A 24,797-nucleotide genomic window follows, 5' to 3' on the forward strand; every position below is an offset into this window, starting at 1 on the left:
CGAGCCAAGGACTACGGGTTTCTTTGGTGTGTGCCCAGTGTCCCGAGCAGAGGCTGTGCCGAACCCTGCCGGACGCCTACCCCCTGCCCGCCCAAGCTGGCCAAGCTGCCCGGGCTCTGGCTGGTCTGGACAGCTCCCTGGGGTTGGTAGGGTCCGGGAGGGAGGCCCTCAGACTCTGCTTGCCCTGTAGGATGGAAGCCAGCACATCCCTGACAAGGGCCCTTTGGGTCTCCTGGCCCGGGAGGCACCTCCCCCAGGACAGGGGGGTGGGCAGTGGCTGGAGGTGGGTGTGGCTGAGCACCTGCAGGGCCTCCTGAGAAGCAGCCCCTCCCCTATGACTTGAAAGCGGGGGGGGGGGGGGGGGGGGAGAGGCTGCGCTGGCCTGCGACACGGGCATGCCACATGGGTCATGTCCCAGCTGCTCCACTTCCGGTCCAGCTCTGCTGATGGCCTGGGAAAACAGGAGACCTGGAAGAAGCTCCTGGCTCCTGGCCCAGCCCCAGCCGATACAGCCATCTGGGGAGTGAACCAGCGGCTGGAAGACCTCTCTCCCTCTGTTAAAAAAAAAAAAAAAAACTGAGGATCTTCCTTGGGGTGGAGAGGGGCTCCCTCAAGTCTCCTTCCAGGGCTGGCACCAGGGCCCACAGCCCTCCCTGCACCCAGGGACTGGCCTGGTGGGGGTGGGGTGGGGGCTCCAGCTCGGAGCAGTTCCAGGCCTGCCCTGCAGGGGGCGCTCAGCTGGGAGCACAGCGCCCCCTGGAGCCAGCGTGCACGGGAGAAACCGGTGCTCTGGGTCTGAGGAGCCCAGCAAGTTAGGTAAAGGGGCCCTGTCCGCTGGTCCCCCGCAGCCGTGAAGTGGAAGGTGTAAAGGGCAGGTGGCTGTGGCGGGAGAGACCCCAGCCCTGCCCCGGGCGCTTGGCCCTGGGGGCCGTGGGGATGCGGGCTGGGAGGTGGGCCCCCTCCAGGGTCTCTAACTGGATTGCGGGCAGTGGGCCTGGGGTTTGCATGTAGACTGTTGTGATGAGCCAGGGAGGCTCAGGGGGACCTTGACCAAGCCCCAGCAGGGGAGCGGGCGGAGCAGCTAGGAGGAGGAGCAGGAGCTGGCCCCGCACAGCCAGCCCTGGCACACCCCTGTTTGGGGGGTCCAGCATGCAGGCAACACGCTGTGCAGCCTCTTCCTCCCGGGCCGGGTCTGGGAGGCGCAGACTTGGGGGAGGGGGATGCAAGCCTCTGGAAAAGGTGGGGAGACTCCCAGAGGCAGAGGGGTGGGCGGGCAGCCCGGGAGCCTGGTTTCCCTCAGGTGGGGGTGGGCACGTCTTCCCAGGGGAGCCCCCCCCAGGGACCGGCTCCGCCCATTCCCTTCTCACAGAGGACAGGGCCTGCCTCCTGCAGCGCCCCCTGGTGTGGAGAAGATGCAAGGCCGGGAAGCCCCGGCGCACACCTGCCCCTGTGGCACGCTGCAGGCTGCCGCCCGGTGCGAGATAAGTCCCCAGAGAGTCACCTTTGAGCCTTGCACTCCTCACGTCTCTTCGGAGCCCGACTTAACCGGTGAGCTGCGGTGCTGTGGGCCCGGCCCGTGCGTGAGCTCCGAGTCCCAGCGTGCCTGGCCCCTCCCCGGGGGGCCCCGAGCTGGACTGGGACCGGGCCGTGGTCTGAGAAGCAGTGAGAGCTCCCAGCTCTTGGTCCCCGGAACCGCCGCCCGCAGGCGGGGTCTGCCATTGTGTACCCCAGGCTCTCGAGCCCGACTGCCTGTGACCCCAACACGACCCCGGCCAAACTCCTGCCGTCCATCGTTCTCTCCTGCTTACACCTGAGCCCTCAGTGGCCTGCTGATTCCACCTACAACACAGACAAGGCGTCTGCCCCTCGCTGCCCCCTCGCCCCTGGCGTGAGCCCTCTGGACTCCTGGCGCAGCCTCCTGAGCTGTGCCTAACTGAACAGCTGGGGTGACCTTGCTAAGCGAAGGCCACTCTACCCACCTCCAGAGCCAGGGGCCTGTGGCCTTCAAACCCCATGCGGCTTCCTTGTCCCCTGGGGGGGGGGGTGGTGCATGCAGATAAGAGCAGAGGTTCTGCCGCCAGCCCCGTTCTCCTGCTTTGTCCCCTCCCTGCCCAGGGAGGCCCTGTGGGCTCTCCCAGCCCTGCTAACAAGGGAGCCTAGGGCAGCCCCGGGAACTGGCCACTGCGAGGGACTTCAAGGTGCCCCTTCCTCCCTCGCCACGACCGTGCAGAACGTCCCTTATCTATGTCGCCACGTGGCTGCTTTCCTGTTGGCCTCTGAGTCCACTCTGGGGGCGCTGGGCACGCCCCGGCTGGAGAAGCTGGTGTTGGGCGTGGGGAGGCCCACAGTGGGCCCGTGGAGGGGGCGGCAAGAATCACTCCACTCCCTCTGACCCTGTCCCCTTCCAGGACTGCGCCAATCAGAACGAGATGCCTATGAGTCGATTATGGAATTTCTAGAGCAAGAACGGATGGTAAGGAAATCACCCAGAACTTTCTAGAACTGAGGCAGGAACTAGCTTGCTAGGGTGTGAGGGCCCAGCTTGGGAGCCTTCCGCAAGTCAGGCATCTGGGGCTCAGGTCTCTCTCACACTCCCTTCCCGTGGACAAGGGGTGGGGGTAGCCTCAGGGGCCGGCCAGAGGCGGGGCCAGGAGAGGCATGGGGTGGGGGTGGGACCTGGGGGCGGGGCCGGGGCGGGGCCGGAGCCTGCCCTGGCACCGAGTCCCAGCCCATAGGCAGCCCGTGTCTCGTGTCCTAGAGCGAGTTCTCCAAGCTGAGCTTCCTCAGGGCCGTGGAGACCCTGAGCGGCGTGGTGCGCACGCAGCCGGACGGCAACATGAACGACTACTGCCCCAAGAACGTGCTGGCCAAGAAGGTCAAGGTGACCCCGGCGGCGTGGTCAGCCCTGGGGCGCGTGGGCGGGGCGGCAGCCTCGCTCTTCAGGGCACTGCCGGCTTCTCCTGGCCTCTTCCAGATGCTGATCCTGGAAGAGTCCTTTGAGGTCCTGGACAGCAACGTGCGCCAGCAGGCCATGCTGTGCATCGTGGCCCTGAGGTCCGCGGGCCCCTGGCCCCCCCGATGCCGAGGGCACTTGGGTTGGGACGGAGGGCCAGGCTCCAGGGCTTGATTTTCCGGCTGCGGGGGTGGGGGCAGTGCCCCCCCAGGGTTGCCACTTTCTCTGCCTGCATCCTGGGGTGCTCAGGGCGCTCCCCAAGCGTCACTAGCACAAACCTGCTGGGCCACCCACGTGGGGGAGCCTCCCCAGCAGCCAGCGCCCTCACCCTGGGAAGTGTGTGGGATTGTCTCCTGGCCCTGAGTGACGCAACCTCCTGCCGGGGCCCCCAAGCCCCTTGTCACTCCCCGCCTCTCCCCCAGCCAGGTGAACCCCCCATTCCACCTGTCCCAGAAGCTGGACCTGGTCAATGCAGGCGTCGCCAGTGTCTTCTCTCTGCCGCTCATCATGCCCAGCCTGGACCGCAAGGACAGCGCAAGTCTCTACCTGCAGGTGACCCCCCCCCCCCCGGCTGCTCCCAGAGCTCGCCAGAGATAGTCAGGGGACGCCTGGGGGCAGAGGCGGGCAGGGTCCCCAGGGAGCCGCCCCTCCCCCCTGGACACACACCGTCTCCCGCTGGCCAGACGGTACAGGCCCTGGACGACATGCTGCACGCGCTGGTGATGGACGACCTGAACCCCGACATGCGTATCCTGCAGCACTTCCTGGAGGTGCGTGACCCAGGGGACCCAGGACCCCGCGCTGATGCTCGTCTGCTTGGGAGGGAGGAGGGGCACCTTGGGACCACCTGCGAGTGCACGGAGCCTCAGTGCGCACAGCAGGGCTTGTGGGCCCTTCTCACCTCTGCCCTCCCCTCCCCATGTTCTGACGATGGTGTTGTGAGCGCCGCGGCCGTGGGTCCAGAGCTCTGGCTTGTAGAGGCTTGAACAGTGGTAGCGTTTTCCCCCCAGGGAGGGGGACTGCCAGCTTCCTCAAGGATTCCTCCTGTTGCAGAATCTGTGGCTGCTCAAGGGTGAAGAGCTTGGAGCTCACCCATCTGGGCCCCTACCGTGTCCCTGAAGGGAGACCCTCGGGCTTGACTCCTCTCAGAGCGTCTCAGATACCAGCAGACGTCAAAAAGCTCCTGGGAGAATGGAATGAAAGCAGAAGCAGGCGCAGGTTTGGGGCACAGACGTTGAGACATAGCTTGAGGGCCTGGCGTTGCGGCGCAGCGGGGTGAGCCCCCGCCTGAGATGCCGGCATCCCACACCAGCACCTGTTGGAGTCCTGGCTGCTCCACTTCCCATCCAGCTCCCTGCTGATGCGCCTGGGAAAGCAGCAGAGGATGGCCCAAGTGCTTGGGCCCCTGCACCCACATGGGAGGCCCGGATGGAGTTCCAGGCTCCTGGTTTCGGCATGGCCCTTGAAGCCATTTGGGGAGTGAACCAGTGGATGGAAGACACACATACTTTCTCTATCTCTGCCTTTCACATAAATTAATTAATTTTTTTAAAAAATTAAAAAAATTTTAAATTAAAAGAAAAAAATACATAAGCTGAGACCCACGTCCTGTATGAGGGTGCCCAGGTTCCAGCCCCAGCCCTGCTCTGGGCTCCAGCTTCCTGCCGGTGCACACGCTGGGAGGCGGCAGGTGACGGCTCCAGCCCTGGGGTCCCTGTCATCTGCATGGGGGACCCAGGTTGCGTCCCTGACTCCTGGCCCTGGCCTGGCCCAGCTCTGTCTGTTGCAGGCATCTGGGGAGTGAAGCAGCGGATGGAGTAGCCCTCTCTTCTCTGTCCTCTGCCTTTTAAATAAATAACCATTTTTAAAAGATAGGCTTTGGGTGTAAGCAATTTTGAACTCCTTGCATCATTTTTTTCACACTACGCCCTTTCGTGGACTTTCGCAGACCCTCACAGTGCTCACGACAAATTGTCTTCCCCGCGGTGACGTCTATCTGGGGGGGGGGGTCCAGAGTCACTTGAAGCCGACTGTCATGAGCAGGACGGTGGCCAGTGAGGGTCATGCAACTGCACACAGCGCTGGGGTGGCTACAGATAAGGAGGCGAGATGGCACCTGCGTCTCTCAGCAAGGCTTTGGCTGGGGCTGGCTCCGGAGGGGAATTCGTCCCGGCTGGCGATGGGGTTCGGGGGCAGCGTAGCAGAAGTGCTCTGTGGTCCTCGGAGCTGGTGGGGAGTGGACACGCTGAGCTCTGGGCTGCTTGGAGAGGAGCCCTGAAGAGGCTCCATCCCGGGATCCTGGTCACCTCCATAGGAAACGGTGAGGACATAGATTCGCCTTGATAGTTATTAAAATAAGTTATTTTTGTATGCCACAAAATTTAGATTATGTTTGCCAGTTTGTATGTTTGCTTGACGATGTATTCATCAGAGAGGCAGAGCGACAGAGAGAGGGAGGGACAGAGACACGGAGAGATCTGTCCACCGGTTCACTTTCCACATGGCCGCAACAGCTGCGGCTGGGCCAGGTTGAACGCAAGAGCAAGGAACCCCATCCGGGTCTCCCATGTGGGTGGCAGGGCTCCACAGCTTGAGCCAACAACCCCCCAGCATCCCCCCTAGCAGGAAGCTGGAGTCAGGAGTCGGAGCTGTGGATGGAACCGGGGGGTGCACTGCGGGCTGCAGGTCTGGCAGCTACCAGGCCGAATGCCATTCCGCCTACTTTGTTTGTTTGTTTGTTTTTAATATCAGGGGTGTAGTTTTAGGTGTAATTTTCCCTACAAAATTATGTGATAGCCTAACTATGCAACCTCACTTCATATCTGACTTTGCACAGCAGGATCCGAAACAAGGTCGTCCTGCACACGCACTCCAGGGCTCTGTAGCGCTCCTAAGAGCTGTGGGTGGTGTTTGTGACGCTCTCCCTGGTTTTAAATGGAGGTGCTGTTGAGGCAGCGTGTGCTTGTGCAGGTGCTGACCGGGGGCAGGGCCAGGGGACCCCAACCCCAACCGCGCCGGGACTCCGTCAACCCCTCTCCAGCCCTGACAATGGCTCATCTGCTTTCTGTCCCTGCAGTTCTTCCTTTGCTAAAAACTCAGTGAACTAGCTATATGGAGGCGCTTCAAAGCAGGTGTGGGTCTGGAAACGCTCTTTTAATTCCTTTTTCCGTGAGCATCGTGGGGTCCCCCGTGCGGTACGCAGCCCCCGAGTCGGTCCCCTTTTGTTCAGGGTAGACTCGCCGAGGCTTCAGCCGCGTCTTCCTGGGTGTAGACTGTTTGTTCCTTTGCACTTTGTCACGGTGTGTGGGTGGGGGGATGGCGCTCACGTGTGGCGCTCGTGTGTTGACGTCTGTAGGACAACTTCACTCAGGTTTCCAAAGCGGCTGCACTTTGTCATGGTGTGTGTGCGTGGGTGGGTGGGGGGTGGCGCTCGTGTGTTGACGTCTGTACGACAACTTCACACGTTGTTTGCCCAAGCGGCCGCTGCCCCAGCCCTGCTGTGTCCCCACCCGCATGCGGTGTCTTTGTCACTCGTGGACACGTGAACGCTGTCACCTGGGGTTCCCACGGCTGCCGGCCGCCGAATGCCTGCTTTGATGGCGCGTCCCTCCCAGTCTTTGCTGCTCTTCCGCTGCGTTGTTTCTTTACTTTCGTCTTTCGGGAGTTCCTTGTCTTTCATCAGATTTGAGATTTTCGGATGCTCCCCTCATGCCGTGGCTGCCTTTTTTTTTTTTTAATATATATTTATTTATTTGAAAGACAGAGTTACAGAGAAGCAGGGGTAGAGAGAGAGAGAGAGAGAGAGAGAGAGACAGAGGTCTTCTATGTGCTGGTTCACTCCCCAAATGGCTGCAACAGCCGGAGCTGCTCTGATCCGAAGCCAGGAGCCAGGAGTTTCTTCCAGGTCTCCCACGTGGGTGCAGGGGCCCAAGGACTTGGGCCATTTTCCACTGCTTTCCCAGGCCATAGCAGAGAGCTGGATCAGAAGTGGAGCAGCCGGATCTCGAACTGGTGCCCATATGGGATGCCGGCACTGCAGACAGCAGCTTTACCTGCTATGCCACAGCGCCGGCCCCCTGAGTTAATTTTCGTGTTGGAGTCAGGCAGTGGTAATGGCTCCTTTTCTCTTTTTTTGGCACATGGATGCATGGCAGAGTGTAGTGCCATCCAGCAGCTCTGATTCGGGACACAGGCCCCTTCACCCGTGCGGTGCCAACGTAGCTCAGCACTAGCAGCACCTGTCTCCCCCATCGTCGGGAGGCCGCGTGTTCTCGCGTACAGAGGACGCCCCTGTGGTGTCGCTCGCTGTCCTCAGCGATCCCCAGAAGTCACGGACCGGGAATCGGTCACTTCCTGTCGCCTGTCCTCGACCTGGTAGGCAGGGGTTCGTGCAGACTCCTACCGGGAGGACCTGTCTCCACCCGTCTCATCCTCATCCTCGCTGGCCTCTCTCAAAGGTGCAGTGCTGTCTTTATTTATTTATGCGTTTAGGTTAATTGATTGATTTGAAAGGCCGAGAGACAGAGAGAGAGCTCTCATCCACCGGTCACTCCCCCAGACGGGAGGCAGAAGCCGGGAGCCAGGGACGTGGTTGGGGTCTTTCTCCCCCACCCGCGGGTGACAGGAGCTCAGCTACGTGGGCGTCACTGCTGCCCCCCAGGGTCTGCGTTTGCAGGAAGCTGGAATTAGAAGCCAGAGCTGGGTATCGAACCCGTGCGTCCCCATATGCACGTGGGGGTCTTAACCCTCAGGCCAGGCGCCCACTCCCTGGTGTGGGAAGACTCAGAAGGTGACATGTTGGGGGCTTCCCAAACGTGGCCCTGCCTTGCCAAGGTCGGGGGCCTTGTGCTCATGCACCTGCCGCAGCCACACCCCCCCCGCCCCCCTGCTTGTCTTTTTGGCAACCAGGGATGCGACGCAGAAGCAGGAAAAGGAAGGAGGGCGCGTGCTCCCTTGGGTGCTGACGGGCTGTCCGCTCCCCTCCAGGTCCTCTTGCCCTGGGTGACGCTGTCAGACAAAGTACACGAGCAGACCCGGGCCTTGGGCGCCATGTCCCGCTTGCTGAGGTTCATCTGCAATTTCCCCGAACTGTCGGTGAGCGCTTGGGGTCAGGGAGGGCTGGCCCCCAGGCCTGGCCTCTGTGTGTGGCACCTGACGCAGCCTGGGAGTGGCACCCGGGGGGGGGGTGTTCAGAGCGCTCCCCACCCCACACCCACCCCTCGCATTGGTGCCTTTGCTGTTCCTGTAAGGGGCTTGACTCGGGTCTGCCCTTGGCCTGTGAGCCCCTGCTGGCTGGCAGGCGTAGGGGACCGGGGACCCCCTTGCCCTGGGTGTGACCAGGAAGGTTTCTCTTGGCCAGAGTGATGTGAAGGGGCTGGGGGGAGGAGTGGGGGCGGGGTGGGGAGAGACCCTGCCTCCGGCCCCGTGGTGAGGCCACCGTTCCCTCTCCTGGCAGCACATGGCGGAGTTCTCCATGTCGGGGACCCTGATGGGCATCTTGGGCCTCTTCTGCTTGCACGACAACCATGACATCAGTATGGGGGCGTCGGAGGCCTTGCACTACTTGTTCAAGATCCTTGTGCTGCAGAGAAGTAAGGCATGCGGACGCGGAAGGCCCATGCCGCAGGGCTGCGGGAGCCGGGGAACAGGAGCACAGAAGCCCCCTCCGAGCGCCCACCTAGGACAGGCACGCGACGCGGGCGGTGGCCTCTTGCAGGGGCACTGGAGCAAGGCCGTGAGGCCGCAGGCCTGGGCCCCGGGGCCGAGGGGACGAGCTCCAGCCACCTCACCAACCCAGCACTCTCTGGGACAGGAGGGGCGCGCAGTTTCCAGCCACCCCTGGGGCCAGCTGGGATGCCCGGTGTTGGCCAGCTGGCCCTCCGTCCCGCTCGGGGCAAGACTGGGAAACCTAGCGTCCTTTCTCAGGGAGCGAATCTGGGAGTCCCCAGGCTAGCCCTGCTCTGCCCCAGGAAAGCCCCAGGGTGCAGACTGTCACCCACACGGAGCCACCAGCGTGTTCCCAGGCGTCCCCCAGGGCAGTCTCAGGATCCCACAGCCGCGCCTCCAGCCAGGGTGTCTGCGCAGTGCCCGGAGTTGGGAGCGGGGATCCAAGAGCACCAGCCGTGTGAGGACCGGATGGTTCCTGGCCCCTAGCTCCCTCCAGCGCCAGCCTGGTGCTGGGCACCTCTCCCATCCTGTGGGGCAGGTGCGGTGCCTGCTGTTAAGCTCTGCCGATGGCCTCGGAGGCTCCGGGGGACCCGGGGTGGGGTGTGCCCCACCCCTTGCTTGCTGTTTTGGACCGCAGGCGTGAAGCAGAAGACCGAGGGCACCCTGAAGGACCTGCAGAAGCACTTCCGCGGGGAGTGGCTGGCCAGCATGCAGACTCTCACCTGGGTAACCTTGCTTGCACCGGGCCCGGCCACCTCCGTGGGGAGCACCGGCCCCGGAGGCAGAGGGCGGGGAGGGAGCCAAGGGGTCCAGGTAGGGCCCTGCAGGAGCCATCTCCCACGTGGGGAAGGGCCTCCCAAGTTCAAGGCCTCCCCCAGCTGCACTTGAGCCGTCAGAGCGCTGGGTCCCGGAGGGTTTTTAAAGAGAAGCGGCTCAGCCTCTCCTGCTCCTGCGGATTGTGCCTGGGGCCTCACTCGGCAAAGGCGCGCTGGCCCCGCCAGGCCGGGACCCCGGGAGGTGCCCTCTGCGCTTTCCTCCCCTGCATCCTCTCCAGTGCAACCCCAGGCCTGTCCACTCTGCCCCAGCCCTGCGATGGCGGGTCTGGTCCATCCGCCTTCCACTTGAGCCCGGGGCCTTTGCACAGCCGCCTCCTTAGCAGCATCCTGTGTCCACTCTGTCCCCCCACCCCGCCCCCGTCCCCGCCCCCGCCCGTACACCATTTCTAAGCCGCAGTCCTGGTACTGTTTCTAAGACACAGACTCATCCCATTATTCCCCTTCAGGCTTGTCCTGACTTCCTGCCAGCCGCTAGCCTTGTTCCAAATCCATAGTTTGGGTTATTTTTTTAAAGATTTATTTATTTATTTGAAAGTCAGAGTTAGAGAGAGAGAGAGAGAGAGGTCTTCCATCTGCTGGTTCACTCCCCAGATGGCCGCAAGAGCCAGGGCTGGGCCAGGCTGAACCCAGGAGCCAGGAGCTTCTTCCTGGTCTCCCACATGGGTGCAGGGGCCTAAGCACCTGGGCCGTCTTCTGCTGCTTTCCCAGGCCATTAGCAGGGAGCTGGATCGGAAGAGGAGCAGCCGGGACTTGAACAGGTGCCCATGGGGGATGCTGGTGTCACAGGCAGCAGCTTACCTGCTACGCTGCAGCGCTAGCCCCCAAACCACACTTCTTTATTTGGCCCATAGCCCCTTCACGGTATGGCCCCTGCTGTATTGGACCTGCCGAATCGTGCCTCAGTTTCCCTGTTCCGCCTGGCCCCGGTCTCCTCTTCAAGATGCAGTAGCCAGACCGAAATCCTCTGCACTCCAGGCCTTTGCACATTCTGTTCCCTCTGTCATCCCTTCCCCTTTCCCTGGGGAATGGGTCTCAGGAGGCCTTCCCTAAGCTGTCAAGTCTGCCTCTCCTGTCCCCGGCCCTCGCCTGCTCCCTGCCCACTGCCTCTTTATCTGCCCTGCCCTGATGTCCCTGGAGCCATGCTTGTCCCCAGCTGCCAGCCCAGTGCCAGGTTAGAGCTGGCCTCAGCTTGCCACGGGGGTGTGGGCTGGGAGACGTGGGCCCTGCCCGTTCTGTGGCGCCGGCAGAGCGCTCCCTCCCGGCTCGTCCCCCCAGGCCGCGGCACCACGCTCCCCGCCAGGGGGTCCGGACTGCTGCTGCCTCTTGGCGTCAGGAGCTTCGCCTCACCCCACGCAATGACCAGACGCTGGCCGGGGCCTGCGTCCAGGGGCCTGGCTGACCAGTCTCTCTGGAGGCAGACGCGGGGGGCCGTGCCACGTGGGCACTGTGTGGGCAGGTGGCGGCCAGCTGCTGCTGCTCTTTCTCTAGTTCTTCAAGAAATACCTGAGCCCCGACGAGAGAGCAGATGTGTTCCTGGTGGCCATGGAGACCGTGGCGAGCGCCCACGTCCCTGAGGTCTATGCCGCAGCCCGCATGTTGAAGATGATCCTCAAGTACCCGCTTCCCGAGATGGGGAAGGTAGCCCGGGGCTCCCCCTGGGCGTCCTGCCCCCCTCAGTCCCTCAGTGCAGGCAGAGAGGGCCGGGGGGGGGGGGGCGGTTTGCGGGTATGGGGCCCGCCTCCTCCAGGAAGGGAGAAGGGTTGAGTCCTAGTTGGGGCAGGAAAACCCCCCGGGGACCCTGGGACCTGGAGGACCTGTCGCCTCCTGCCTCCAGACAGCACCTGGGCTCGCTTTGCAGGTGCCTCCTTTGTGTGGTCAAGGGCAAGGCTGTGTGTCCCCAAGGGCTCTAAGATGTCCACAGAAAACGCATGTGAAGAAAAATGATACTTGGATTTCAACATTATTTTGCTACAAAATAGACTTTTTAAAAAATTTATTTTATTTATTTGAAAGATTTATAGAGAGAGGTAGAGATAGACAGAGAGGTCTTCCATCCGCTGGTTCACTCCCCAGATGGCTGCAATGGCTGGAGCTGCACCGATCCAAAGCCAGGAGCCAGGAGCTTCTTCCGGGTCTCCCATGCGGGTGCAGGGGCCCAAGGACTTGGGCCATCCTCCACTGCTTTCCCAGCCATAGCAGAGAGCTGGATCAGAAGTGGAGCAGCCGGATCTCGAACTGGCACCCATATGGGATGCTGGTACTGCAGGTAGTGGCTTCACCCACTATGCCACGGTGCTGGCCCCTGTCCTTGTTTTTATAAAACAAGTTTTTATTTATTTGAGAGGGAGACAGAGAGAGAGAGAGAGATCTCACACCCATATGCTGGTTCGCCAGGTCACCCCCCACCAGCTGTGTTCTCCTGTCACCCTTCCCTGCGTGGGTGGCCTGAGCGGGCCGAAGGCAGCAGCCGTCACTTCTCTGTGTGCCCGTGGTGGGCGGCCCCCCTCAGGTGGCTGCTGGCTGCGGGCCCCTGGCCCGCTGGGGTCGAGCACCGGGAAGGAGCCGCTCGTCCCGCGTTGCAGGTGCCGGAGATCATCCAGTACATTTACCACCACATGAGGAGCATCAGCGAGGGCAGCGCCCAGAAGATGGTCAGGAAGATCCTGCACCTGCTGGCCCAGGCCCACACGGATGACGTCATCCTGACGCTCTTCAAGATCGAGGACCAGTCTCAGAAGTGGGTGGTGCCCCCAGCCTCGGGAGGCCACGCACCCTTGTGTTTGCCTTTTTTTTGTTTTTTAAAAAAACCATTTATTTGAGAGGTAGGGTTGCAGAGAGAGAGGGTGAGACAGACAGATCTTCCATCCGCTGGTTCACTCCTCAAACGGCCATAATGGCCAGGGCTGGGCCAGGCAGAAGCCAGGAGCCAGGAGCTTCTTCCGGGTCTCCCATGTGGGTGCAGGGCTCAAGCACTTGGTTCTTGTACTGCTTTTCCAGGTGCGTTAGCAGGGAGCTGGACTGGAAGTGGAGCAGCCAGGACTTGAACCGGCACCCGTATGGGATGCTGCAGGCTGTGGCTTTACCCACTGCACCACAGTGCATTTTTTGGGGATGGTGTTGCATTTCGGGACAAGTCTGAGGGAACTGACATCCTCATGATTTGGGGCCCCTGGTGCAGGGAGTGGCGCGCGCCTTCATTTACATAGCTTCTCTTTAATTTCTGTCATCTCGCTCGTACTATTTTTCAGATTTATGGCTTGCAAGTATTTGGTTAGTTTTTGTTAGTTTCACACTTACGTGTTTTTGTGTAATTGTCAACAGTAGTTCAACATTCTCTAAAAACTCCACGCATGACCAGCGTATGGCAGTGAGGCTGACTTTTGTCTGTTGACGTTGCAGCCTGGCCAAGCGCAGTTCTTCCAGCTCTTCTGTGGATTAATTGGGATTTGATACGCAGACAGCTGCGTCCTCTGTGGAGAGACGGCGCTCTGTGCCTTCCTCCCAGTCTGGGTTAACGCTCCCAGTAAGAGTAGTCACAGAGGACGATTTTGCTTTGTTCTCAACCTCTGAGGAAAAACTTTCCGTCTTTTTCCATCAGTTGTGTTGCTAACATGTAAGGTTTTTTTTTTTTTTCTTTTAAATGCCCTTCATCGGGTTGCAAGAGTTTTGTTCTATTTCTAGTTTGTTGAAAGTGTTCATCACTCATGGAGATTGAAAATTTAGGCAAATGTCTTCATCCTTTGGAGTACTTGGGTGATTTTTCATTTCGTGGTCTGTTAATATGAGGAGTTAATTGTTTGTGGAATCAGTGTTGCATTTGTGGGACAAACCCCATTTGTTTGTGGTGCATTGTCTTTTAAAGATGCCGCTGGCTTCAATTTTCCAATTTTTTTTAAAGATTTATTTATTTATTTGAAAGTCAGAGTTACACCCAGAGAGGAGGAGAGGCGGAGAGAGAGAGAGAGAGAGAGGTCTTCCATCCGCTGGTTCACTCCCCAACTGGCTACAATGGCTGGAGCTGCGCTGATCTAAAGCCAGGAGCCAGGAGCTTCTTCCGGGTCTCCCACGTGGGTGCAGGGGCCCAAGGACCTGGGACATCTTCTACTGCTTTCCCAGGCCACAGCAGAGAGCTGGATTGGAAATGGAGCAGCTGGGACTAGAACCAGCGCCCATATGGGATGCCGGCACTGCAGGCGGCGGCTTTACCTGCTTTGCCACAGAGCTGGCCCCGAAATAAGCATTTTAATGCTATGAATTATCTTTTAAGCATACTCCAATAATTTTTGATATGTTGTATTTTTTAAGATTTATTTATTTGAAAGGCAGAGATATGGGTGGGGGGGTTGGAGAGAGAGAGAGAGAGAGATCTTCCATCCATGGGTTCACTCCCTAAATGACCACAACGGATAGGGCCGGGCCGGTCCAAAGCCAGGAGCCAGGAGCCAGGAGCTTCTTCCAGGTCTCCCACATGGAACCAAGGACTTGGGCCGCCATCTGCTGTTTTCCCAGACACGTTAGCAGGGAGCAGGAAGGGAAGTGGAGCAGCCGGGACTTAAACTGGCGCCCACACGGGAGCTGGCACTGCAGGTGGAGGCTTAACCTTCAACACCACAGCGCCGGCCCCGATATGTTCTGTTTACATTTTCACTTAGTTAACATTTTTTTTTAATTTCCTTTGAGACCAGGAATTATTTAGAAGTGTTTAATTTCCAAATAGTGGGGGCTTTCCATATGTTTTTCTGTTCTGATTTCTAATTTAAGTCCATTTTAGCCAGATAACATACTTCACGTGACTTCTACTCTTCAAGATGTGCGGAGGTTTATTTTGTGGCCAGAGTGTGGTCTGTCGTGGTGACCGCTCCCCGTGCGTCCCCTGTGGTGGGTGGGTCGGAGTGCTCTCTAAATGAGCCAGAGATGGACGACGGTGCTGTCCAAGGCGTCCCTGCCTTGCCGAGTTGCTGTCGGCACCGCTCGCTGAAGTCCACGGTTTTATGATTTTTCTGTTGATTCCCTCTGGGTTTTGTTCACGGGCTCGCTTTCCTGCAGCCTTTGTAACTGTTGGCTCTTCTTGGGTATTCTGTTTTAACTTGGCCCCTGGGTTTTGATGCTGCGTCAGTTCTCAGAGCATTAGGCCGGGCGAAGGAGCCTCGCGTGCCGTGTGCCGGGCGCGGCGTGGGCTCCCGCGGGGTGACCGCCGCCCGGTCTCTGACCCTGCAGAGGCGTCCGCAAGCCCTGGGAGATCCTGGCGTCCTTCCCCAAAGGCTACGAGATGATCATGGAGCACTTGCTGCAGAGGCTGGTTCCATACCGCAAGGCCAAGGGCCAGGAGCCCGGGCCCCGCACCGTCATCTCCCCGCTGATCGTACGGAGGGGCAGGGGCTGGCGAGGGCCGCTGGAGCTCCGAGGGCCTCGGAGCCGGGCTGGGCCTTCCGCGGGGCGGAGGGAGGCATTGGCCCCGGCCCGGCCTGGTCCGGGAGGCCGAGAGGGAGCTGGGTGCAAATCCTCCCGGGGCTGAGCTTAGGAAAGAGCAAAGCCCACCCTCCCCTGGCTCTCAGGCCGAGTGATCCGTGCTTGTCCGAGGCGCGTGGGTTTGGGCGGGGGTGTCGCGGGGCCGGGGTGGCAATGCCGCTCCTCCCGGCCCGCAGGCCACCAGGGCCATCCACGAGCTCCTGCTGGAGCCCAGCCGGCGCATGGAAGTGCAGTCCGCCTTCTCCTCGCTGTTCACGGCGCTGCTGTCGCAGATCTCCTGCCTCGTGCTGGAAGACTGTGCCGACATCATGCAGGACCAGCAGCACGTGACCGAATGGGTGGATCCCTTGAGGTACCCGAGCTGCCCCAGCATCCCCACACCATCGCCTGGCTTGCGGGCCCCGGCACCCCTCCCGTGCCCTCCTCCAGGAAGCCTTCCTGGGCTTCGTGGGACCCTTCCTTTACATCCGGGGATCGAGGCTGGCACCGAGATCTTGCGCCCAAGTGCGATCAGCCCAATGAGTGAGACAGACCGGACCCCCTTCCCTGTCCTTTGGTTGGCTCCCCGGTCACCTCCGGGATGCCCCATCCTGGCCTCATTTGTAAAACAGCAGCTGGGGCCCCTGAGGGCTGTCCCCCGATTCTCAGCGTGTTCCGGTGCCGGGCAGGTAGCCAGGGAGGAGGAGGAGCCCGGGGAGCGGGCGCTTCCTGTCTGCCCTCTCCTCTCCTCCAGCTCCACCGTGGAGGCCCTGAAGACCCTGATGCGGTGCTCGGGCTACGCGGACCACGTGTCTTACGTCCGGAAGCTGGGGGGCTGGGAGCTGCTGGTCAACCCCGAAAGACACTACGACGGAGTGGCTGTGCTGGCCAGGTGAGCGGCCCCCGGGCCTGGCGGGGGCCCGGCCGTCCTCGGGCCAGGGCTCACCCTGCGCACCTGCTGTCTGCGGCAGGTCGCTGGTCGTCATGGACTGCTGGCACAACTGCCCCCTCTTCAGCCACATCATCAGGCTCCTCCAGGAGCCAGACTGCGTCAATCACCTCACGGCCCTGGTGTTCCTGACCGAGGTGACCGCCCCCGGCGGGGGGAGGAGGGCCTCGGGCGGGGCTCCTCTGGGAGACGGAACCGCCCAAGGGACTCCCTCCGCCCACGAGGGTCTCTGGGAGAGGCAGCTGCCTCGTGGCCGTGGGTCGTGGCCATGTGATGCTGCTTTTTTTTTTTAATTTATTTAATTATTTGAAGGCAGAGTTACAGAGAGATCTCCCATCTGCTGGCTCACTCCCCAAGTGTTCAGGGCTGGGCGAGGCCAAAGCCAGGGGTTTCATCTTGGTCTCCCACGTGGGTGCAGGACTCAAGCACCTGGGCCGTCTGCTGCTGCTTTCTCAGGCTGTTAGCAGGGGCTGGATGGGAAGTGGAGCAGTCGGGACTCGAACCGGTGCCCCTACGGGATGGTTTTACCCGCTGCCCACGGTGCCAGCCCCCGCCTCCGCCCTCACTTCTGCAGCCCCTCAGCCTTTTCACAGTGGCCTCTGCTCGGCGCTTCTGACGGGCTCGAGGGAAGTCGGCGAATGTGCGGAGAATCCAGAAAACAAGGAAGAGCTTATCAAAAACGCAGAGCCACTGCTGGTCGCAGTTCCCCGCGGGAATCACTGATGGGGAGGGGAGTGAGTGTGTGAGAGTGAGTGTGTGTGAGAGTGAGTGTGTGTGAGTATGTGAGTGTGTGAGAGTGTGTGTGTGTGATTGTGTGAATGTGTGTGTGTGTGAGAATGTGAGTGTGTGAGAGTGTGAGTGTGTGCATGAGTGTGTGAGTGTGTGTGCATGTGAGTGTGTGTGTGAGTATGTGAGTGTGAGTGTGTGTGAGTGTGTGAATGTATGAGTGTGTGTGAGTGTGAGTGTGTGTGTGAGTGTGTCCTTTAAAAGGGTCATGGAAAACAGGATTAAATGAGTTTATTTTGGAGCAAAAGTTTTTTGAAGTCCATTCACGTGCAGTGTGTCACGTAAAAACCACACGTGGATTTCAAAATGCTGGCGCCGAAACACACGTGGCTCTTCATTGGATTTTCCGCAAACTTTCTGAAGCGCCCTCGTCACACAGTCGGCGTCATCTTCGACGAATGTTCCGTCTCCTGCGTCTCCAAGCGTCTTCCTACGTCACTGCCTGCTCTTTGCAATTCTAACTTCTTTTTTTTTTTTTTTAAGATTTATTTATTTACTTGAAAGTCAGAGTTAAACAGCGAGAGAAGGAGAGACAGAGAGAGAGAGAGAGGCCTTCCATCTGCTGGTTCACTCCCCAGTTGGCCCCAACGGCCGGAGCTGAGCCGATCTGAAGCCAGGAGCAGGGAGCTTCCTCCAGGTCTCACACATGGGTGCAGGGGCCCAAGCACTTGAGCCATCTTCCACTGCTTTTCCAGGCCACAGCAGAGAGCTGGATGAGAAGTGGAGCAGCCGGGACTCAAACCAGCGCCCACATGGGATGCCGGCACTGCAGATGGTGGCTTTAACCAGCTGCGCCACAGCGCCGGCCCCTTCACTTCTCACTTCTAACACTGAGAGGCTGTCTCCCCTCAGACATGTGCTGTAACTGATCGCACGTGGGTCCCGATTTCACACTACAGTAAATTCTGCAAGAAACATCTCTGTGACATCTCCACTCGTGTTCCAGGCGATTCCCACGAATCCTGGCTATAACACAAGAAAGCATTGATGGAGAAAGTCTGAACGACTACCCCCAGTTGAGTCCCGGCTGCTCTACTTCCGACCCAGCTCCCTGCTAATGCTCCTGGGAGAGCAGCGGAAGATGGCCCAAGGCCTTGGGCACCTGTACCTGCATGGGAGACCCAGATGGAGTTCCAGGCTTCTGGGTTCCGCCTGACCCAGCCCCAGCCATGGTGGCCACCTCGGGGGGGTGGGGGGTGTGAACCAGCAGATGGAAGATTCTCTCTGTCTCTGCCTCCCTCTCAACTCTGTCTCTCAGATAAACACGTCTTTTAGAAAAATGCCCGGAGCAGACGTGCAGAGTGAGCAAGCGATGTCTGGAACCTTTGGGTGTGAATTTGCCCTTGACCTGAGTGCCAGCCTCCTCGCCCACTCTTCCCAGCCCCTTGGAGCCTCCTTGGCTAACGAGGAGGCCGAGGTGTCTGGATTCCGAGCCCGAGAGGGCGGCTTCAGCCCCGCCCTTCAGTCCTCGTCTCCTTCCAGCTGCTGCAGTGCCCAGAGGTGGCGGCCACCGTGGACGACATCACCACCCACGTGCTGGCGAACTGGTTCAAGAGCGAGGAGCCCGCCACGCTGAAGGTGTTGCTGCACACGGCAGAGGTCTTCGCACAGCACCCGACCACGGTGAGATGGGGCGGGGGTGGGGGTGGGGTGCTGCTCCCGGAGGCGTGGTCGGCGGGGGGGGGGGCGGAGGTGGGATGGGAGGGAGCAAAGCCTCAGGGGCTTCCCAAGGAGGGGGCCCTCAGGAAGTCTCCTCTGGGGCATTTCTAACAGCCGGCCAAGCCCACCCCAGGACCCCCGACGTGGCGTCCAGGTCTCCCAGGTCTCGGGGAGATGGGCGTTGGGGAGGAGGCGGGCAGGGGCTGGGCGGGGCCCCCGGTGACCGAGCCGCTGCCCCCGCAGGAGCGGAGGCTGCGCATCCTGCAGCCCCACGTGCTCAACTGCTGCTACTCCTCCGACGGGGACATCGTCATGGAGACGCTGCTGGTGCTGCGACGGCTGCTGCAGCACCTGAGCTGGGCGGCCTCCTCCGCCTTCCTCATCCAGCTCTCCTTCACGCTGGCGCCCTTCTTTGAGGAGGTGAGCCCCCGCAGCGTGAGGGGCCCCGGCCAGGACGCCGTCCATCTGGCAGGGGCCGAGGGGGGGAGATGGAGCGAGAGGGGAGGGCGCGGGGCCACCGCGGGGGCGTCAGAGGCTCGGGTCCAGGCAGCCTGGAGCACAGCACCCCCAGGGCAGGGCGCAGGTGCACAGAGGGGGCTTTTCTCCCAGGAGCTGGAGCACCTGCGCTTGGCGGCCTTCGAGATCTACAGAAGCCTCCTGGCCAAGGTCAAGCGCAGGACCCTCGTCTTCCCCTTGAGGCACCAGGTCCTCAACTTGGTCATCCCCCTGGTGCTGCACCTGAGAGATGTGAACATCAACGTGGCTCAGGTGAGTGGCCGGGCCCTGGAGCCCGGGCCTGGGTCCCCGGCTGTCACCGGAGGCGCCTTGTGTACTCGCGCGGGGCTGAGGCCCATGGGTGATGCTGACCTTGGCTTCTGACCTTGGTGAGTCTCAGGAGGGGTGGGTGCCACCACGGGGATCCCACCAGCTCCAGGTGCTGGGCTGGCCAGCAACTTCCGGCCGAAACAGGCCCTGGGAGCCCCCCTGGCCCAGCGCCAGGTCCTCTCTGCTTCCCTGCCCTGGGAAAACTGGGAAACTGGAGGACGCGGTCTGTACCAGGGCTCCCCCGCTGCCACCCCAATGCCACAGAGCAGGCAACTGTGCCACACTCGCAGGTGCCTCTGCCGTGGCCGCCACCTGAGCCGTTGGTCGGGGTTATGACCCCTGTGGGGTGCAGTCCCGCCCAGGGACTTGGCCATGGCGTTCCTGACAGCCAGCCCCGATTCAGCATAGTGACCCCCTAGTTGGGGCAGCAAGGTGTTGGGGAGACCTGTTCCCCTGGGATGGGTCTTGGTGCAGGATCGCAGTAACCAGCCCCAGCAAGCCTCCCGCCCACCTCCTTGTCTCCCCAGGTCTGCCGGCTCGCCCTCAACCACACGGCTGCCTTGCTGGGCTGGTCAAGGCTCAAAGTGCTGGTGGCCGAGGAGGACGAGTTTACCATCCTCAGAGCTCTGGTGAGCGCCCCTGGGCGTGGGCAGGGGTGCCCCGCACCCCGGGGGGTGGGGCTTTATGGCAGTCATGGTGGCCAGCGACAGTTCCAAGGCGCTCACTGATCATCCGCTTCGTCCGTGGCCCTGGCCGTCATCCCCGCCCGCCCAGTGCTTCCTAACGGGGGCTGCCAGGCGCACAAGGAGAAAGCTGCAGGAAAAAGAGGGTGCTCAGCCCCGTCTGGGCGTTGAAGGAGGGCTTCCTGGGGGAGGGGCAGACGGCAAAGGGAAGGGCTGGGCGTGCAGGGCTGTGGGGGAGCCCCCAGGGCCTTGGGACCAGGGGGAGGCACAGGAGACTCAACGGCCTGCAAGGCCCTGCAGGCAACGCGAGGCAGAGAAGCAGACTGGCAACCCAGGGGGAATCAAAGGCCCTGGGGCCAGCTCGGGCCGTGGCGTCATCACAGGCGCCCGGGGTTGGAGCTGGGCGAGGTCCCCCAGTAGCTGCCACCCACCTGCACATAATCCCAAAACGCATAGGATGCCCTCACCCTGCACGCAACGTAGGAGACAGTGCGTGTGAGTGCTGGGCCCTGAGCGACGTCGCCCAGTGGTCACATCCCCCTCGTCCCCCCCCACACACACACCGCATCGCCGCGACCGGATCTGCCACCGATGCAGAAACCTACAAGTGTGGTCGCCCGGGGACCCAAACCCTGCAGGAGGTGCTGCCCTTGGCTGTGACTTCCAAAGCCACGAGCACTTTCTGGCGCTCCACTGAACAAAAAGAAGCCTTGTCTCCGATTCATGTCCCGGGCGCGTTTCTGGGAAAATCCAGCACGCACGCGAGCTGGGAGAAGGCACTCTTACAGAAGACACAGTCGCGTTGCAGGCACCAGCTCCATGCGGGGTTTGGTTCGCATGGACAGGCACTGGGACCTTGCAAAGGAGCATGCCCTCTCTGACCATCGTGACGATGGAAGACACGTGCCAGGTGCACGGCTCTCTCCGTGGTGGCCAGGGTGATTTCCCCGGGGGAGGAAGCAGGGTCAGACTGCTCGCAGATGCAGGAGGTCCCCATCTGAGGTGACATTCCCCAGATTTCTGTTGAAAGTAATTTGCAGTGTTCGACTTTGTGCGGCCCACCCGGGGGAGCCTGCAGGCCGGTCCAGTGCACTGTCTCGACAGGAGCAAGTAGGGATCAGCCACTCAGGGCGTGGGGGCCTGGGTGCCGCCAGGAGCAGGACTGGGGGAGAGGCAGTGTGGAGAGAAGACGGGGCTGGGCTTTGTGCGCGTTGAGTTTGTCCAGTCCGTGAGGCCTCCCTCCACGTGGCTCTGTCTCCTGGGAAGTCGGACGTGTGTCACGGCAGCCTGGGGGCAGGGCTGTGCTGTGGGGGCAGCCACGTGGCCGCTGCAGAAATGGAGTGGGAGTCGACCTCGGGACCCTGGGAAGCGCCATCTCCAGGGGTCCCACAGAGGAGGCTGGGAAAGAGCACTCAGGTGCACAGTGGAGGGAGAACCGGGGGCAGGGCCACGGCCCCCAGGAAGCACACGGTTTCGGGAGGCAGTCAGTGGCCGCGTGCCTGGCAGGATCCGGACGGGACATGCCCAAGGAGTGGGACCCTGGGAGCCACTGGGGACCCCGCGCGGCGTGGTGGGAAGTGGATGTGGTGCAAACCCCGAGGTGCCGCGGGTGACCGTGAAAGCTGGGACAGAAGAGCAGGTGGGCTCACCCGGAGCAGCCCCACGCCCGTGGGTTGGGAGACTGGCTCCCCGGTTAGGATTTTTATTTGAAGAAGAGTCGTGCTGACAAAAAAAAAAAAAAAAAGAAAAAAAAAAAGGAAAAGTAGGGGCGTGCGGTGGTGGGTGGTGAGAACTTAGACTGAGAAAGGAGACGCCCGGAGGGCAGGGAGGAAGCCCGGCGAGGGCTGAGCGGGAAGGAGGCTCCGACCACACGTGCTTGCCCGCCATGCTGTAGGAAGGGGAGAGGAGCAGCTGTTTTGTGGCCTGGAGCACAAGACCAGGATGTGCCTACGCTGCGTGGGAACCGCGGGGTCACCCCACTGTGAAGAGCAGCGGGGCAGGGAACCCGCGTGGGCCGAGGGGTGGGGTGGGCGTGCTCGAGCTCCAGGCCGCACTGGGTCGGGGCTGGGGGAGTGGCCCCCGCCTGGCTCCGTGGACGGAGTAAGATCTGGGGAGCTGGGGTCGGGTGGGGGGAGGTTTGCGCGTTCCCACGGCGAGAGGCTGGCTCGGCTGCGCCCGGGCCCTGGGCTCAGCGGGTCTTTGTCTCGCAGCTGCAGCAGCAGGCCAGCAAGGCCCTGTGGTTCCTGAGACAGAGCGTGGCTCTCTTCAAGAGCTCGCAGGCCCCTATCCGCCAGGTAGCCGTGTGGTTTGCAGGTACGGCCATGGGGACCTCCAGGCGGGGTCCCTGAACTTGAGGGCACTACAGGGTGGGCTGTCTCCGGCCACTCCCCCTGCCCTGCTGAGGCTGGGTGACCTCCAGCAGGAGAATGGGCCATGTCCCAGGCCAGGCCAGCAAGGGTCGGGGTGGGCGGGGGTGGGTGCTGCCAGGGGTGGGGGCAGGGCAGGTGGCGGAGGGGGGGCGGCCTCCTGTCCCCCCAGGGCTCTGCCCCTGCTCTCAGCCCTCCCTGCAGGAGGCAGAGGGAGTCATTTGGACGTGATGGCCATGGCGGGGACACACAGGCAAAGGGAGGGGCGATGAGTGCGAGGTCCCCTGAGGCTCCCTCGTATGTGCCCCCCCCCAGGCCAGATTATGCAAACCCTAGGCATGGAAGAGGAGGAGGGAGTTGAGGAAGCCTACACAGGTAAGTGGCACCTGGTCGCCTACCCCTTGCCTGGCTCTGGGATGCGGGGGGCGGGCAGAGGGGTTCACAGACTGAGGAGGGAGATCAGTCTCCCAGGCAACGGTTAGAGCCCTCCTGCCCCCCCTCCACTGTGTTCCTTCGCTCACCTTGAACCTGAGCCTGAGCCAGGGCCGTTCCTTGGACTCTTTGTGGGAGACACGGGGGCGCCCCCTCTCCTGGTGCCCCCCAGGCCCCTCAGGGGCCATGCCTCTGCACCGCTGGCCACCGCTTCCTTATCCCTGTCCCCTCTCTCGGACACCCTGACCCGCTATGTCCCAGGCAACTGTCTCGGGAGGCCGAGGCCTTCGCTGCTGGTTGTTCTATGGCAAGAGGAGGGCAGAGCCAGGGAGGGAGGGTGGAGAGGCCCCCGGGAGCCGGGAGGGATGCGGCGGGACTTGGGCGGGACTTGCAAAGGCCTCCGGCTGGCCCAGCAGCCTCGGGCCGTTCAGAGCTCCACGGAGTGTCTGTTACAGCCCTGAGGTCCATGCGGAAAGACCCCGACCCCACGGTCAGCTGCCTCACCATGCAGACCCTCTACGTCCTGGAAACCCACCGGCAGCAGGCGCTGGCCAAGGCCTCCGTGACCTGTTTCTGCAGGCGGCGGGCCCGCAGGAGCTGCCTGTGAGCCCTGCTCGGGACTGTCCCTGCCGCAGGCTGTGAATAAAGGAGAAAGCGCGCACCCCGGTGAAGCAGGCGGCTCGTCTCTCGTTCTCGGTGTAGCGGGTAAAGCCGCCTTCTCTGCGGAGACATCTGGGCCGCTCCCAGCTCTGCCCCTGCTCCCTTCTCCCGTGCAGCCAAGCGTTCCAAGGCCAGGGCAAGCACTTGTTCTTGAAACCACCCTGAACCGCAGTGGGAGGCTGGGGTAGGCAGGTGTCTTGGGCTCGCTGTGCCCAGCCGTGCCCTTGATGGACAGCAGCTCCGCTCGGGTTAGTTCAAGCAGCAAAGTGATAAGGGGTGGGCTATTAGTGAGCCCCCTGCCCAGTATCTGGGACACCAGAGGGTCCGAGTCCCAGCAACAGGGCTGCTCTGTGAGAACACCAGTGTCTGCCCCTCGGTGCTGCCCAGACCTCTGCCCCAGGGACAACACTCGGGCCGGACACCCGAAGCTTGGCCACTGCTCCTTTGGCGAGCCCCAGGCTCCCGCCCTGGTGCTGGGAGGAGGGCGGGGGCAGCACCTGCCATCTCCCGCTGCAGCCACTCTTACCCAGGTTGGCCTGGCAGTCCGGGTGCCTCTTGGGTGCCAGGGTCACAGCCCCTCACCACCCCGCTCCCCCACCCAGGGTGTCACCAGTGACCCCTGACCTTGAGCCCACCTTGTCCTAGGGAGAACACAGAACAGTAGCCCCATGTCCTAATAAGCAAGCTCCCACAGGGCTCCATCACCTGCCCCCACACCCTGGGGGCACACGGAGCTCCCGCCTCACTGGCCCTCTCTGCCTCCGTGTACCCCCTCTCAGGGGTGGCCACAGTCCTCGTGGCACTGTCCCCCAGCCACCCTTGCAGACAAGCTCAGTGTGGTGTTGAAGGCCACACGTGTGGCTCCTCTCAGCCTGCTGCCAGGTCAGCCAGCGCCCGCCCCCCGTGGGGGCCTTACCTGCTGAACCTGTGCAGATGGAGGTGAACAGACACCCCCCCAAGCACTGGGCAACACGCTCCTACCCCTGCACTGCACCCCAGGGGCGGTCTCGCTTTGCAACAAGCAGGTCGGTAGCATTAAAGACCTGTTCTCATAGATCTGCTTGATCCTAACTGGCCAGGGTTTCCCTGCGAGGGGCACCCCCACCCCCACCCCCACGATGACCGCTGCCTCCTGCAGGCTCCAGGAACTCACTGGCTGGCTCTGGTCCCAGCCGCGGGCTGGGCAGGTAGCAGGGACCTGTGCAGCTTGAGGAAACTACTTGGGTTTGTATTTGGGAAACAGAGCTCATCGCCCTGATAGCAAGGCGGCCGGTGATGAGGAGGGGAGTCCTGTCCCACCCCACCCCCACACGCACCCCCCACCGGGCAGAATCCCCTGGAGTTGATGGAGTGACTCATGGGTATCTGCAAGGGATGCGGTTTTCCAAGGACTTAAGGACACAAGCCCAAGACCGGAGTAGAGCCGTCTCCTTCCAAGCCATTGCTATCTTTGTCTTCTCTTGTTAAGAGGCAAGGGAGGGCAGTGGGTACGGTCCACGGCAGGCACAGCGTGCTGCCGCCTGGGGCAGGGCT

At 61.7% G+C, this 24,797-nt stretch overlaps 1 protein-coding gene across 1 annotated transcript; it reads left to right on the forward strand.

The window, feature by feature from the left end:
* The first annotated feature begins 1,412 nt into the window (after positions 1-1,412).
* On the forward strand, positions 1,413-23,265 carry LOC100356997 (maestro heat-like repeat-containing protein family member 7). The gene is made up of 22 exons (XM_070054929.2): positions 1,413-1,548; positions 2,409-2,473; positions 2,759-2,881; positions 2,975-3,054; positions 3,376-3,505; positions 3,637-3,723; positions 7,940-8,047; positions 8,409-8,544; positions 9,258-9,346; positions 10,945-11,094; positions 12,039-12,193; positions 14,674-14,818; positions 15,102-15,277; positions 15,659-15,796; positions 15,876-15,990; positions 18,122-18,262; positions 18,542-18,718; positions 18,908-19,066; positions 19,651-19,752; positions 22,017-22,119; positions 22,488-22,547; positions 23,060-23,265. Exons 1-22 carry the CDS (start codon positions 1,413-1,415, stop codon positions 23,209-23,211), a joined length of 2,727 nt encoding a protein of 908 aa, XP_069911030.2. The 3' UTR covers positions 23,212-23,265.
* The last annotated feature ends 1,532 nt before the right edge of the window (positions 23,266-24,797 follow it).

Source organism: Oryctolagus cuniculus, chromosome 13 (genome assembly GCF_051225735.1).
Source record: "Oryctolagus cuniculus isolate XC-2025 breed Fujian yellow rabbit chromosome 13, ASM5122573v1, whole genome shotgun sequence".
In the NCBI taxonomy this organism is placed as follows: domain Eukaryota; kingdom Metazoa; phylum Chordata; class Mammalia; order Lagomorpha; family Leporidae; genus Oryctolagus; species Oryctolagus cuniculus.

Bases quoted from the DNA above. Each gene is read 5' to 3' on its own strand.
- LOC100356997 (XM_070054929.2), top strand. From the start codon at position 1,413: ATGCAAGGCCGGGAAGCCCCGGCGCACACCTGCCCCTGTGGCACGCTG. The intron at 1,549-2,408 runs GTGAGCTGCGGT...GTCCCCTTCCAG, and splicing joins TTCGGAGCCCGACTTAACCG to GACTGCGCCAATCAGAACGA. The intron at 11,095-12,038 runs GTAGCCCGGGGC...CCCGCGTTGCAG, and splicing joins CGCTTCCCGAGATGGGGAAG to GTGCCGGAGATCATCCAGTA.